The sequence below is a fragment of the Sus scrofa genome, chromosome 15 (genome assembly GCF_000003025.6).
Source record: "Sus scrofa isolate TJ Tabasco breed Duroc chromosome 15, Sscrofa11.1, whole genome shotgun sequence".
NCBI classification, from domain to species: Eukaryota; Metazoa; Chordata; class Mammalia; order Artiodactyla; family Suidae; genus Sus; species Sus scrofa.
Genome location: NC_010457.5, coordinates 106,512,253 through 106,528,442, shown reverse-complemented (window position 1 = coordinate 106,528,442; position 16,190 = coordinate 106,512,253). Strand labels below are relative to the sequence as shown.

Here is a 16,190-nt window from a genome sequence, read left to right as displayed (position 1 = left end):
ATAAAAGGGTGTGAATACCAGAAGGTGAGGATCTTGAGGCTGCCCACCACAAATGACTAGCTAATTTTTAGCTTTTGCTCTTCTTTTTTAACACATTTCTAGCCATAAATTTTCCTAAGTATTGTTTTAGGTTCCACCCCCACCATGAAGTTCTAAAATGCAGTACTTTTAAAATTCAATTCCAAAGACAGACTCTAACTTTCCTTTATTAGTTGTTTTTTAATCGAAGTTTTGTTTTAAAGTGTATTTCATGGCTTCCAAACATTTTTTATAAATCAGTTTGCTATTTCTTCCTTAACTACATTTTTGTCAGAAAACATACTCTATTGTTTCAATCATTTGAAATTTGCTGAAACTTGCTTTTAAGGTCTGTCATATCACTTTTCTAAGTATGTTTGCTTGAAAGGAATGTATGTTTGGTGTAATGTTCTAAATAAATTCCTTTCAAATTTGTCAAATCTACTACTTAAATCTTGCGTATCTTTACTGATTTTTTTTTTTTTGGTCTGTTTATTCTAACAATTACTGAGAAAAATGTGTTTTAAAAAACTGCTAAAATATCTAAGTTGAAAAAAAAAAAAAACCTACCATGATGGTCAAATGCTCATTATTCTATCATTCTCTCAATGCTTGCCTTATTTTGAGACTACAGTATGAGTGGCACACAATTTAAAATTGGTATATTTTCCTCATGAATTGAACAGTTTTGGAATTGCTGAAAATGATTTTAGTTCACTTTCTTCTTTGAAAAAAATGTCACTTGGTTGGAAATTACATTAGTAAGTCTTTTCTTTAAAGATGTTAATCCATTACCCTTTCCCTTCTATCATCACTGAAAAATTAGCTATTAATGTATAATCCCTTTGAATATAATCATTTTTTCCTATGGCAGCTTTTAAGATTTTTCTCTTTCTCTCTGGTTTTCTGCAAAACCACTATGATTTCACTATCTTGGTTTAGAATTTGTTTTATTTACTCTCCTTGAAATTCACCAGACTTTCATCAATCCTGGAAAGCTCTCACCTGCAATCTCTTCAAATATTAACATTTGCTTCATGTTTCTTTACTCTCTTTTCCAGTCAAATTACATGTGTTAAATCTTTTCATACTATCCTTCTTTGCCTTCTATATTTTCCATTTCTTTGACTTCATAGGATATATTCTAAAAGAATTCTGTGATCTCTCTTCCAACGCTTTAATTCTCTTAAGCTATTTAAACTCATATCCCATTTATTGGTTTTTAGTTATCATTATTGGGGTTTCTTTTCCATTTCTAGACATCCTTTTTCCCAATTGCTAGGTCATTTTTCCATATTTCTCTGATTCTAAGACAAAATTTTTTACATTTTGGCATCTTTGAAATCAAAATGCATCTTACAATTTCTCTTAGAAAGGCTGCGGTTGGAGTTCCCACCATGGCGCAGTGGTTAACGAATCCAACTAGGAACCATGAGGTTGCGGGTTTGATCCCTGGCCTTGCTCAGTGGGCTAAGGATCTGGGGTTGCCGTGAGCTGTGGTGTAGGTCGCAGACGTAGCTCGGATCCCGAGTTGCTATGGCTGTGGCATAGGCCAGAGGCTACAGCTCCGATTCGACCCCTAGCCTGGGAACCTCCATATGCCACGGGAGCGGCCCTAGAAAAGGCAAAAAGACCAAAAAAAAAAAAAAAAAAGAAAAAAGAAAAGCTGCTGTTATGACATACTTCTCATTGCCTATGCACATCTGTTAAGAGGTGTTCATGCTGATGTGCTTTCACTAGATTTATGTGCATAGGTGGTACTCCAACATGTCAAGATTAACTGCTATTCAAAAAGTCTTCAAAAAAATTATACTAAATTAGGCAGTAAAATGAAGTTTTTGTGTACACAGATAAGCATGAAAACAGAGAAGCAGCATACAATTTCACATTAATGACGCAAATTTGTATTAAGATCACTTTTCCTTTGTACTTTTGGTCATGCCTTACCCATGTCTGGCACGTCCTCTCTATTAAATAACTATTAATTCTTTAAAATCTTGACCAAACGCTCTCTCTTCAGCTCAACAGTCGCTAATGACTTCATGCATCCTCCCTTAGGTCTCACATCTGGGCCTATGAGCCGAGTGGGAAACTGACTCTAGTTGGAAAAGCATGCCCTCAGATGAAGTCACAGTCAATTAAATATAGATATAAAATTTTGATGGAAATTCTGATGAAAGCCAGTCACATCCAGGCAAGACTTGGAAGCCATTTTAACACAAACAAAAGCAGTAATATCCTAAGAGCAGTCTCTGCATAAATACAGGTTTAGAATACACCAATCCCTAGGGAGAAAAATTTTCACTTTTTACTTCAGGTATTTCTTAAGTTTTAAATAACTATTCATATAATTAATAAAGTTCTACCTTTGGTCAATACAGTGTAAAAATGCTTGGCTAAAATTAACAAGGCTTGAAAAAACTAACAGCTGCAATGTTGGAATGTTAGATATATTCCCTGTTGCTTGTTCTGTTCATCTTGGAGTTTCACACATAGCAAACAAGTAAAGAAATTTCTGGTTCAAGCGTTTTTGGGAAGTCAGTCAAGTGATCAAATGTTCCACTGTGGTGTGGGATGTCAATAGCAGGAAAGGCTATGCATATATGGAAATGTGGGTACATAGGAACTTCCTGTACTTCCAATCAATTTTGCTGTGAAACTAAAACTGCTCTAAAAAATGTTTATTTTTTTTTTTTAAATGATCAAGTTTTTAAAGAGAGGAAAAATGTAAAATTCAAGGGATGAAATGACAATAAATAACATGTACATACAACAGGCACTGAATTAAAACTAACTGAATTGAACTAAATTCTTTAGAAAAGTGTATTACTACGTATGCACTAATTAAATATAACATTGACACTTTTTTAACAGGACTGAAAAGATTAAAATAATGTTCAAACTTCACATCAGGTTCAAGTTTTTCAAATTTAATATCTTTTTTTTTTTTTTTTTTGTCTCTTTAGGGCCACACCCAAGGCCATATGGAGGTTCCCAGGCTAAGGGTCAAATCAGAGCTGCAGCTGCCAGCCTACACCACAGCCTGAGCAAGGCCAGATCAGAGTCGCGTCTGCAACCTATACCACAGCTCACTTGGCAATACCAGATTCTTAACCCACTGAGCAAGGCCAGGGATCAAACCTGCATCCTCATGAATTCTAGTCGGGTTCATTTCTGCAGAGCCACAATGGGAACTCCTCAAATTTAATATGTTAATGATCTGTAGTAGTAAATGTAATTTACACACTTTTCAATCACATGCATAAAAGGCCTATAAAATTGGATTGTGACCACTGTACAACTATAAATGTAATAAATTCATTGAGTCATTAAAAAATAATAAAAGTACTTTAAAAGTCTCTGAATAATGAAACTTTTTCTACATATCTGCATTTCCTAGATTTTCTACAATTAATCTGTGTATCTTAAATTTAAATCTCAGTATAAAAGTAAAACATCTTTACTACTTGCTCTTAGAGCATAAACCTAAATTAGAAAGTCTGTTTATTTTCATCCCTCAAATAAAGTTCATTCACTAGGAAACTGAAATTTTACATTTTGAATGTATTTAGGTTTTATATTTTGACAAAACTCCTAAGTCAAATTTATTCACTAAAAAAGTAAATTCACCTCACAATGACATCATAAATTGAAATCATACCTATCTTTCCTACTATTCTAATGTTTACTATCAGAAAAGATTGTGTAGTAGTTAAATTAAATGCATCGAACAACCACTTTTTTTTTTTGTCTTTGTCCTTTTAGGGCCACACCCTTGGTATATGGAGGTTCCCAGGCTAGGGGTCGAATCGGAGCTGTAGCCACCAGCCTACACCAGAGCCACAGCAATATAGGATCCGAGCTGCATCTGCAACCTACACCACAGCTCACAGCAATGCTGGATCCTTAACTCACTGAGCAAGGCCAGGGATCGAACCTACAACCTCATGGTTCCTAGTCGGATTCATTTTCGCTGTGCCACAATGGGAACTCTAACCACTTTTTTTTTTTTTTTAAACATAAGCACTGTTTTGAAATGCCTGAATGACTTCTGTATAAAATGCATGGATCAGTTAATGCTTTGGTTTATCCCAGGAGATGAAAATTTTACCAGTCTGACACCAATCACGACATAAATTAAAAGAAAATGTTGATATTCCTTATGGTTAAGAATGAATATGAAAGGCCCTCGGTCAGGTAAGTACAAAAATAAAGTAAACATTTAAAAACTTTAATAGCAGTTTGTCAGTAATTTTAAGTCTGTGGAATCTAATTTGAAAGTAAAATGCAGAATTGTGATTTAATATCTTCTCCCCCCACTCTCTTTAGACCTACTTTGCTAAAGCTGCCAATCATCTCTTAACTGTGGAATCCAATACAAGCTCCATAATGCTTTTCTTCAAAGCTACACTGAAAGTGACACTACCGACTATTCCCTTCTTTATAACAACCCTCTTCTTTCCAAGGCGACCACTCACTCCTGGTTCTCCTCCATTCAAACTCCCAACAAACTCTTCTTTCTCTTTGCTTCTCTTAAATGATAAAGTTCTTCACGACTCCCTGTGTCTGATCCTCTTCTCTTCTTAACTGTCATGTAACTTTTCAACAACTGCCAACATAAGGACTCTGAAATCTTTATTCCCAACATAGACCACCTTCTGAACTCCACTTTGTGGGTATTTCTTACTACCTAGATGTCCCCAAGGCACTGCAAACTCACATATTAATCTGAAAACCTAGTGAACTTGTATTAGCTAACTTGGTGAATGGGATGACAAGAGAAACCTGAAAGTGATTTTAGCCTCTTCTTTCTCCCCTTTGCTCCACACATCTACATATTTAAGTGCTTCTACCAAGAAAATTAAAATTTTGCTATTCAAAAGACATGAATAATAAGAAATTTTCATGCATCTTAACAGCTTTTTAGAGTAGTGCATAAGCTCCTCAAGTCAAATCACAAAGGTAGTGATATTCCTTCCCTACAGACATGTCTATTGTTATTAAATACTCATTTATTGTTCTTTCACATCTAACTTCCTAAAATGAATATGTAATTGGTAACCAATATCACTGAGCTAATGATTTTGTTTTGTTCTGCCTTAGCGTCAAACAACACGACTTTCTTTATATACAAAGTCACTATTAAGCCAAAGAAAATGAAGAGCTATTTCTATACTTTGTACATACCAGAGACTTATTAAAAAATGGGTTAAATTATAAGGATTGATGTATATTATTACAACTTGCCAGAAGTTTCACTTAGGATTATAAACAAAATTATATAAATAAATTATAATTTTCTCATTAGAAGAGGATTCATTCACCGATTGTTTCCAAATTTATATATAAAAGAGGTACTTGCCTTTTTATCTGAATAAAACACCTCTAAATTCTATTTTCCTTATGAAGCAAAACTTTTATTCTGAAAAGGAAGTTTACTCTGAACTCATTGCAAAACTATCTATTTCAGTCATATGCCAGATTTAGCAGGACAAAGGGCAACAGCAGGAAGTGGAGCATCATCAAGATCCAAAACAAACTTGGTTTAGAATTAAAAAAAAAAAACCTCAAATTATTACCAAGATGATTAAGCACCATGCTTGAAAGCAAAAATAAACACAGATTAGAAATTCAGACATTCATCACTACTGCTAAAAAGACAATATTTCTATTATTATACAATACAAAAACAAACATGTATCTTTTAAAAACTTATACAGTACATTTTTATATTTCTTACCCTCATGGTACATTTAAATGCAGTCAATTCATTTTGTTCTCAACAACTTTGAAAAATAGGCAAAATAGTTATTTTTTTCCATTTGAATGATGAAAAAACAGAAATATAAAGGAATGAGATAAATTAATCTGTTTTCAGGTTCGTTACATCAGAAATAGAATTGGAACTAAGCCTTGACTTTAATTCTGAAATTTCATGAAATTTTCCAGTGTAAATTGAATCTCAAAAAAAAAAAAAAACCAAACGCAGTGACAAAAATGAACCATGAATTTCAACCCACACTGCCACATTACAAGATGTCATGTTTTTCAGTCACCTTGTATATTTTTACTGAGTTAATGCATTTGATACTTTCCACTACACAGAACAAAAATAACAAAGTTATCAAGGAATTTGAGAAGCTCAGTTTCTCTTCTGCATATTCTGGTGACTAAGGGTAGCACTACCAAAAGGTAAATGTAGAACAGAAATACTTATGCCTATCAAAGGGCAACAGCTGAGACAGGGATACATATATATGTATATGTTTTATGCAATATATGAATTCTAAAAAGTTACATGATAATGCAGACACCAAAATTGTTCTCCCACCATCTCTCTTATTACGAGCACGTTAAGTAAAGAAATAATGTCAAAAGATACAGGGAATAATAACATGGTACCAAATAGAGATAATATACATTGAAATCTGTAGATATTAAGAAATAAAGTTGCTCTCTACACTTAAGAAAAATCAGACCAGAAGTAGTTAACTACTGAACTAATAAAATCCAGATACAAGATGAAACCTGTTTTCAAATTAATGTTTAACTTATAAGAGCTATATGAAATGCACTGTTGATGAAATCCTTGACCAGGGTGGGGTGGGGATGACCCTTTGTAGGCAAGAAAAGTTCAGACTATATAACTTGAATTAGTAGATTTATATATTGGTGAAAGACTCTATATACAGCAGGAATGCTGGGTTATCAGAAATCATCCTGCCTGTATTATGTAATAACAACTACACGAGGTTAACAGATAACTTACTAGGAAGATGCATGTTTTTAACAATTTAAATCCTATTCCTAGAAAGAGAAAGTGAAAAGCTGGTAAACACTGAAACAGTAATTTATTTTAATTCTACTTAGAAAACTTTAATCACTAGTATTTAGGCTTGCAACTAAACCCAGACTAATGGGAAGAAGACATATTTATATACCTCTTTAGTATTCCTTTGACCAAGCAATACTGCCCCAGGGTTGTTTCTGATACAGTCCTATTTAAACACCTATTGAGCTTTCATTATGTTCAATGATAAGCTTTAAGACACCACATTAAATTACACAGAAACACTATCATAGTTCCTTAATATTCATCTATTGCTAATGCCCTGTGGGATACCTGGGTCAAGATTAGCATTATGGCAAATATAAAGGATATCTTAACCATACATATTGCCCTGAAGCAGACCTTCATAAATCTTCCGAGTCATCTTCTTTAATCAGGTATGTGTACAATGTTTGATATGAATAGCATACCAACTAGGTCAGCAAAATAGTAGAGAATGTTTAAATTTTAATTTTAATCATTCAAGATGAACTTGACACTCAATGAAAATAAGGGTCACCTTTGGGAGGATGCTAGTAATTATTCTGAAAACAAAGAGAAAGAATCAGACATTTAATTGCTTCCCTTCCCTTTAAGGAACTGTCATCAAACAACTGATGAGGGGACATGTATGTTCTACTAATAAGAAATTATAAAATTATAATATCACAGTTTTGCAAACTCCTAATGAAATAATTAATGCATATAGGCACAAGTCACTGATGGCCAAGATACTCATGAAATATTCTAGCCTTACCCCAGGAAACAGAATGTGAATCAATCAAGCCTCTAGATCTGCCAGCTTGCAGACACCAGCAGAAGCAACAATTAAAATCAAGGGAATTGGACCAGCAAAACTCAGACTGAGGAAATTCTAATGTCAAAACCCCATTTCTTCAACAAATAAATAGAAGGAATAAAAAGTGTGGTGGGGGAGAGTCCATTGATTAAAAGACTCAACAGATTTTCAGCAAAATACATGTCTATTTTGTTTAAATGTTGCATCAAACAGTATGAAAACAACATTTATGAAGCACCCAAGAAAGTCTGAAGACCGATCAGATACTTGAGATTTAAAGAATTATACTGTGATTATGTTTTTAAGAGGAGTTCTTATTTTATAGATATATTTGTAAATATTTACCAAGAAGCTATGTCATCTGGGATTTGTTTTAAAATAATTCAGGTGTAGAGGAAGGGATAGCGGAATGTTTTAGATGAAACATCATTGAATATAAACCGATAGTTATTGAAGCACAGTACAGATACAAAAAGGTTCACCTTAGCACCTTCTCTATTTGTGCCTACTTGAAATTTTCCATAATAAAAGCCCAAAAAAAGAAAGATGAACCAAAAAAGTTCCATATGACAAACTACAGAATTAGGACGGAAAACAAACAAACAAAAAAAACCCTCCATGGCCCTCAGAGGTCAGAACAAATGAAAATCTTTTCCCCTTTTTTGCCTTTTCGGCCACACACCGGGCACAGTCCCAGACAAGAGGTCAAATTCAAGGCGTCACAGATGCAGCAATGCTGGATCCTTAACACACTGCACCAGGCCAGGGATCAAACCAGCAACACTACAGAGACAAGCTGGATCACTAACCCACTGCACCAGGAACTCCTAAATGAAAATCTTATGGTGAACAAGGCAAAAATTCTTCCTGGACAAACACCACTAATGACAAATGAGAAAACTGAGACCCAAAGAGGTAAGTCTTGCTCAAGGTTACAAAACAAAGCATCAGTAGAGGCAAAACTGGATTCCACAATTGCAAGCCCCAAAAGAGATCTAAGTTGGAGCTAAGTTAAAAGATCTTCGCAGTCCTGAAGTAGTCTGAAAGCCCATCAAAGGAGTTTTAAAAAGGTCTTAAAAGTTAGTCCAGTGGAGAAAAAGAAGTCAGGTGGTTTGAGGAGCTATGTGCTAGATGGAGGGCAATAAGGCTAGAGAGAAAGTACCACAGAGAACTGAGTATTTGGTAACCATCCTCACTAGGAAGCAGAAATGTTAAATCTGATACATTATTTGGAAGCTATTTGAATTCAAGGTGTTTGAACAAAACATAGTTATTGTCTAGCTTACAAGTAGCTTATTCATGAACTGATGAAACAAAATCATTAAGCAATGATTTTTTTGAAAGCAGGTGGAAAATTTTTATCTTATTAAGTGCACAAATGATTTAAATCTTAAACATAAAAAATGAGATTTATCTTCCTCTCCAAGAACAGGCTTCAAGATTTGACCATGAAGGGCCTTCATTATTTACTTAGACATTCTCATAAAAAAGGGTTCACGTTGATGTTAAATCATTAAGAACTAAAGTCTGTTTCTGTCAATGATACTGTCTTTTCAATAAGCACAGTATCACTTAAATAAAACATGAATTCGACCTAGAAACAATATAACTAATTAATAAGACAATGTAACCCCATTTACTTTTTGTCATTCTGAAAATGTAAAAACCTAGTAAGTTTGATGGATTTTTAAAGACATCATTTTCAAACTACTAGGCAAGCATACTAAATGCATTTTGATTTTTGGACGACGTGTTAGTGACTATTTTCAAAAGTTGGTGAATTGGATTCTTTTTTTTATTGGAAGAGTGGTCTATTTTTAAAAAGACATTTCTGGAATTAAATTACACAAGACTAAAAGCTATTTTAAAAATCCATATTAAACATTTCAAAGTATACGTCCTTCAGTAACTGTAATATCAAACCAGGAAGTAACAGAAAATTCCAGTGCAAACTCTAATATTTAATATTAAGATAACTGAGGTCATCTGTTAAAGAATAAGTTGTTCTTTAAAGAGGTGAAAGTATAAAAAGGGAACCCAAAGGGATAATGCAAAAAACGCAAGCTGAGACTTGAGAATTTCACCACATAGACCTAAAGTAACTTAAGCAGTAAATTGGAGATGTTACTCTGACCCTTTTCAGTATCTTCAAAGTAGTAATCAGCTCTCACTGGAAAAACATGTTTTTAAGTAATACCTTTCTCCCCCAATAACCTAAAATCAAAGTTAACATGTAAAGTCATATAAAGATGAAAAAAGAAAAATTAATTTTGAATGACAAAAGTAAAAATAATGAGTCATAATGGATAAGAGCATGGACTAGAATCAGACAGTACAGAGTCCAACTAGGTACAGAAGCAGAAGTGCCTGCTTCTCATTGGCCTCTTTAACCTCTGCATCAGTTTTTCTCATCAGTCAAAAAGGATAATTACAATACCCGTTTCACATGATGATTGTGAGGATCAAGTAAGACAATGCTTCTAAGGTGCATTAGGGCAAGCTTACAGTAACCACCTCAAGTCTATAGCCCTTTTATACAATAACCTTTTTATACAACTTAAAAAAGATTAATTATGAGAAAAATGTTTAATGGTCTTATAAAAATATCTCTATCAGTACTTCCACTTGTGAGAGGGAAAAAAACCAAACAAAAATATAAATATTTTTATCTTAAGGTCATAGTTTTACTTATATAATGTTAGGATCACTGAAGAAAAATATCAAGTTAAAACCACACCCTAGGAGTTACCATCTTGGCTTAGCTGCAAGGAACCCGACTAGTATCCATGAGGACTTGGATTCAATCCCTGGCCTTGTTCAGTGGCTTAAGGATCTGGGGTTGCCACGAGCTGTGGTGCAGGTCACAGACACAGCTCGGATCTGGTGTTGCTATGGCTGTGGTATAGGCAGGCAGCTGCAGCTCGGATTTGACCCCTAACTGGGGAACTTGCATATGTGACGGGTGCTGCCCTGAAAAAAGACAAAAAATAAATAAAAGCACACCGTACACTTTTTAATAACATGCCAATATTGGGTATGTGTTCGAACTTGCAAAAGCAGAAAACAGAAAATCCTGCGTTTTTACATTTGAGGTCATTACTATAAATAAACATGATATTATCCATTAAATAAAATGTTAATAATGGCAGTTACAAAAGTTTTTATAACAAAGTATTTTAAAACTTAGAAATAGAAAGAAAAGTAGTTACCTTCGCACAATAAAGCATCCAAAGTTCGAAGAGTCTCTCTCTGGATGCCATTCTGGCTTTCACTCTGGCACTTTAATTTTTCCTCAAAAAAAAAAATTGTGTTCAAGACCACAGTATGTTCATTTTATTTTCCAAGTTTTTCAGCTGTTACAATAAAACTCAAAGCAGTAGGGAAAACAAAAAGAAGTGAAACAAAGGACGGTCTGCTTTCTGGTTAATAAGATTCAGTTTCAGCAGTTATTCCAACATATATTCATCAGTGGTCTTTGGGCAATTACATAAATCTGTAAAAGAGAAAAAGATGCAAGATTCCCTTTAACAAGAGGCCATATTAACAATTATGGGTTTATAAAAACTAGAGATTTATTTTCTTCACTGCCCACAAACAACTGGCTAAGCTTTCACAACTGATCGGATTTCACAGAAATTGGTATTTCAGAAAAACATCACAGCTAATACAATATTTCACATCAACAGAAAATCAGAATCCTCTTGGGCAGAACTCAAAGATGAGTATTTTTCATAACAAAAAATGTGTCCAATGATAGTAAGCAGCAAAAACGCCGTTCCCACTCATACATTTTCTATAAACATAAGAAAAAGCACACATACTGACATATTTCAAAGACAGAATCCCTTGGAATTCTCTAGGCTGCTTCTTAAAACTTCTTGGGAATGTTTGTCGCTGTGTTGCAGGGCAGGGCGTGGGGAGGAGGGGGAAGAATTTCTGGTTTGTTTGTTGCAACAATCCTCAGGGAGTGAAAGTCGACCTTTCCACCTGGCCTCGCTACCTCTCCATCCAGTTAAGGAGCGCACAAGGAAAACACCGGCGCGGCAAGGAAAACACCTCGGGAAAACCTCCGAGTGTTTTGGGGACCTTTAAATTTCCTCCTCGCATCCCGGGCAACCGAGAAAGGGAGGCAAACTTAATGCGAGCCGAGCCGCCAAGAGAAGCTTTGGCAAAGGGGCAACGCGAGCTTGGCGTTCCGCGACCCACTACCCACGCCCTCTCGACCGCATCCGGGTCGACCTCGCCCCCTCACGGCCGCCCCCCTCTCTACCGCGCCCTCACCCCCAAACACCCTGGGCCCTCCCATTTCTGCCACGCGGCCCCCTCTTCCCTACGACCCGCTCGCCTCACCACGCTCACATTGGGGGGTCGTGTTGCCGCCGCCGCCAGGCCGTCTAATCTGCTTCCCTGCCCCCCCCTTCCCCAGCGAAGCCCCGTGTCACCCCGCAGCTAAGCAGGCGGGCAGGAGAGGGAGGCGGGGCGGCGACCGCACGGGGCGGGGCGGGAGGCTGGGAGGGGGCCAGAGGAGGGGCTTTCCTCTCGGCTAATCATTCTGGCCTCTAAGGATTTACCCGCCCCAGGGCACTAGCTGTTCATTGGTTGCGAAGGCTGGGAAGGGGCGGGATGACCTGAAGCCTCGCCCCAGCATACCTGCGCAGTCGCAGTCGACCCGGCTTCTGAAGACCCGGCGGCCGGTTCCCGGTGGGGCGCTCCTGTCGGCCCCGAGCTGAACGAGACTAAGGACCGACGACGTGCTTACGTCCACCCGTTGCTGCTGCCGGGGATGGGCAGACAGAGCGTTCGGCTCGTGGCGTCATTTCCGGGAATCATTGGAGGGCAGGGAACCCTACGGTGATAACTAAAGAGGATTTCATTTTGATTTCTTTTTGTAAAAAGGGGATTGGTCCTGAGAGTGTACGCTAATGTAAGAACAGACAATTGCTCCCACACGCACCCCAAAATCCTTTATCGTGTTTGTGTCTCATACTTCCGCTGTCGCTGAGTGTCAAGCACAACGGGCTTGTTTCATCACTACTAAAGAATTAAAAGGGCTTTGCTCTTAAAAAAAAAAAAAAAAAAAAAAGATACGAAAGGAAAACAACTGCATTTACTAGCTATAGACCACTTTAGGGGGAAAGGTGCTTAAGGAGTTGGGGAAAGACGCATGAGATTAGTACACCTAAACATTTTTAAAAAACTTTTATTGTGAAAAATGTCAAACAGTATACAAAAGTAAACTAGTATAATGAAATCCCGTATACCATCACTAGTGTCCCATCTTCCTTCCATCAATATCAGTAGCTGGCAAAGTGTACAGAGAAAAAATATTTTAGGTTTTGCAGACCATCCTACTTGAAAACTTAACAAAAATCAAAATAATATGTCATGATATGTGAAAATTAGATGAAATTCAAATTCCATTGTTTTTAAAGTTTGTTGGAAAACAGCCATACTCATTCCTTTACAATTGCTCCCTAAGGTAGCAGAGTTTTGAATAATTTGGGGTAGTTGTTAGCAAACTGTGCCTTTTCAAAATCTCTTGGTTCTCCAGCAGACCTGTGAAATGACATGTGAAAATTTTGGAAGTGGCAGGAGGAGAAGAAATTACCCTTGTTGCCATATTCCCCGTTTTAGTAATTAGCTGCTTCATTCTCCTAGAACCTAACAAGTATCCTCGCTGTCTTTTTTATATATGTCACATTCAGACTAAGCCTTTCAGCTGTATCTTCAAAACACATCTAACTATTTTTCTACACCACTACCACCAGGATGTGAGTTACTACTAAATCTTTTATGGATTATTGTAGTAGCCTCCCCATTTGTCTCTCTGCCTCTGCCTGTACACTCACCCCACTCATGGATTAGTCTCAACATAGCAACAAGAATGACCTTTCAGCATAGAAATAAGATGTTACATCCTTTGCACAAAACTTTGCAGTGGATTCCCATCCCACTTAAAAGGGCCAACAAGGACTTATGTTTTCCTCCCACACTTCCCTCTTTAACATCTCCAACTATTTTATTCTGGCCTTCCCTTATATCACTCCAGACACATGGCTTCCATGCTGCTCCTCAAATTCACAAAGCACATTCCACTCTCTGGGACTTTACCCAGAATATTGTTTCCCCAGATGCCCACACACAATCTTCAAGTCTCTGTTGAAGAATCACCATGTTCAGAGTTCCCACTATGGTGCAATGAGATCCACAGCGTCTCTGCAGCATCAAGACAGAAGTTCAGTCCCCAGCCCTGCACAGTGGGTTAAAGGATCCCATGTTGCCACAACTGTGGTGTAGGTGGAAACTTTGGCTTGGATATGATCCCTGGCCCGGAACTCCATATGCCACAGGGCAGCCAAAAAAAAAAAAAAAAAAAAAGAATCACTTGTCCATTGATGTACTCTGAATGTTTGTGTCTTCCCAAAATTCATATGTTGACATACCACCCCCCCAAGGTAATAGTATTAGGAAGTAGGCCCTAAGTCATGAGGGAGGAGCCCTTACGAATGGGATTAGTGCTTTTATTAAATAGGTTTAACTAGCTCCCTAACCCTTTCCACCAAGTGAGGATACAAGGAGAAATCTGGGACCTGGAAGAGGGCATTCACTCAACCATGCTAGCACCCTAATCTTGGACTTCCAGCCTCCAGAACTGTGAAAAAGGAATTTCAGTTTATAAACTACCCAGTCTTTGGTATTTTCTGTAGCAGCCCAAACAGACTAAGACATCTGCGTGCATTCCCTGACACTTCTTTAGAAAACAGCATCCCCGGAGTTCCCATTGTGGCTCAGTGGTGAGGAACCCAACTAGTATCCATAAGGAAGTGAGATCAATCCCTGGCCTCATTCAGTGGGTTAAGGATCCAGCATTGCTGTGAGCTGCAGTGTAGGTTGCAGACGCTGCTCGGAACTGCATTGCTGTGGCTGTGGCATAGGCCAGCCAATTCAGTCCCTAGCCCGGGAACTTCCATATGCTGCAGGTCTGGCCCTAAAAAGACAAAAAAGAAAAAAGCATCCCCTATTCTCCCTTAATCTATTTTTCACCATAGTATTTATCAGATGACATATAATTTATTTGTTTAGTGTGAGTTTCCCCCCTAGTAAAATTAAGCACCATGAAAACAGAGACTTTGCTTTCAAGTCTTTTGGACAGTGTCTTATACACAGTAGGAGCTCAATAAACATCTGCATACTGCATAATGAAAAAAAATACCTATTTCACTATGTATCTGTACTATTTCCACCTCCAGTTTTCCTCCCACTACAAATTTAGTTATAGCATGTTGGATTCATAATAAAACAGCTCTATAGGAGTTCCCACTGTGGTGCAGTGGGTTAAGAATCCAGCTGTGTTAGCTCAGGTCACTACAGAGGTGCAGGTTTGCTCCCCGGCCTGGCACAGTTGGTTGGGGATCAGGCATTGCCACAGTTGTGGCATAGGTTGCAGCTGCAGCTCAGATTCAGTCTCTGGCTTGCAAACTTCCATATGCTCTGAGTGCAGTCATAAAAAAAAAGAAAAGAAAAAAAAAAAAAAAAGGGAGTTCCTGTCATGGCATAGCGGAAACAATTCTGACTAGGAACCACGAGGTTGTAGGTTCGATCCCTGGCCTCACTCAGTGGGTTGAAGATCCAGGCATTGCCATGGGCTTTGGTGTAGTACATAGACTTGGCTTGGACCTGGCATTGGTGTGGCTGTAGCATAGGCCAGCAGCTATAACTCCGATTGGACATCTAGCCTTGGAAGCTCCATGTGCTGTGGGTGCAGCCCGACAAAAGACAAAAAAATAAAGTTCCCTAGTGGCTCAGTGGGTTAAGGATCTGACATTATCCCTGCCATGGCACAGGTTTAGTCCCTGGCCCAGGAACTTAAGCATGCCAAAAAACAAAACAAAACAAACAAACAAAAAAACAGTATAAAACATAAATTTAATCAATGTATAAATTACAGCAAAAATAATAAATGTGTTCATAAACAAAGGTGATAATATTATCATACATGTTGCTTCTCAAACTGTTAAATGCATACAAGTCCCCCAGGGATCTTAGTAAAATGCTGATTTTTAATTCAATAGGCCTGGGATTCAGTGGGTCAGCAGTCTATCAAACTCCCAAGTGATGCCAATGCTGCTGATCCACAAACCACACTTTTGAGCATTAAAGTTCCTATAGTTAATAAAAGATGCATTTTTCTTTGTTTTGGAAGTAGTCTGATAGCTTTGTATTCATCTACTGTCATATTCTTCACCTTCCCCTGTGATGAGTAACATAGATATTGGAGAGATAGGAGTATGTGACACAAAACCAAGCCAATTGCTACATGTAGGCACTGAATCCTCAAGTATGACATTATTGCTGTTATAGCAAGGAAGAGATAAACACATCATCTGAGGTGACACATGGATGTTCCCACTGGGACACAAAGGAGAGCAGGCTTTTTGTTTGTTTTAGTATCTACATCATAGGGGCAAGCCTCAGCTTTGCCACCAGTAAGGAGACTCCAGGGCACTGACCTATCCTAGTTAACTCAAAAAGGACTAATGCATG

General features: G+C 37.4%; 1 protein-coding gene across 7 annotated transcripts in view; it reads right to left on the bottom strand.

Annotated features, from left to right (window-relative positions):
* NBEAL1 (neurobeachin like 1) overlaps window positions 1-12,441 on the bottom strand; it is a 170,684-nt gene extending 158,243 nt beyond the window's left edge. For 5 of the 7 annotated variants that reach the window (XM_021075106.1, XM_021075109.1, XM_021075110.1 and 2 more), the window contains exons 1-2: window positions 12,006-12,161; window positions 10,856-11,139 (exon numbers count right to left, since the gene is read on the bottom strand). In XM_021075106.1, coding sequence (XP_020930765.1) covers window positions 10,856-10,906 — 51 coding nt within the window. In that variant the 5' untranslated portion in view covers window positions 10,907-11,139; window positions 12,006-12,161. Of the gene's footprint in view, window positions 1-10,855; window positions 11,140-11,996; window positions 12,162-12,296 lie in introns of those variants that run through there. The other 2 variants (XM_021075105.1, XM_021075104.1) reach the window with 2 other exon arrangements.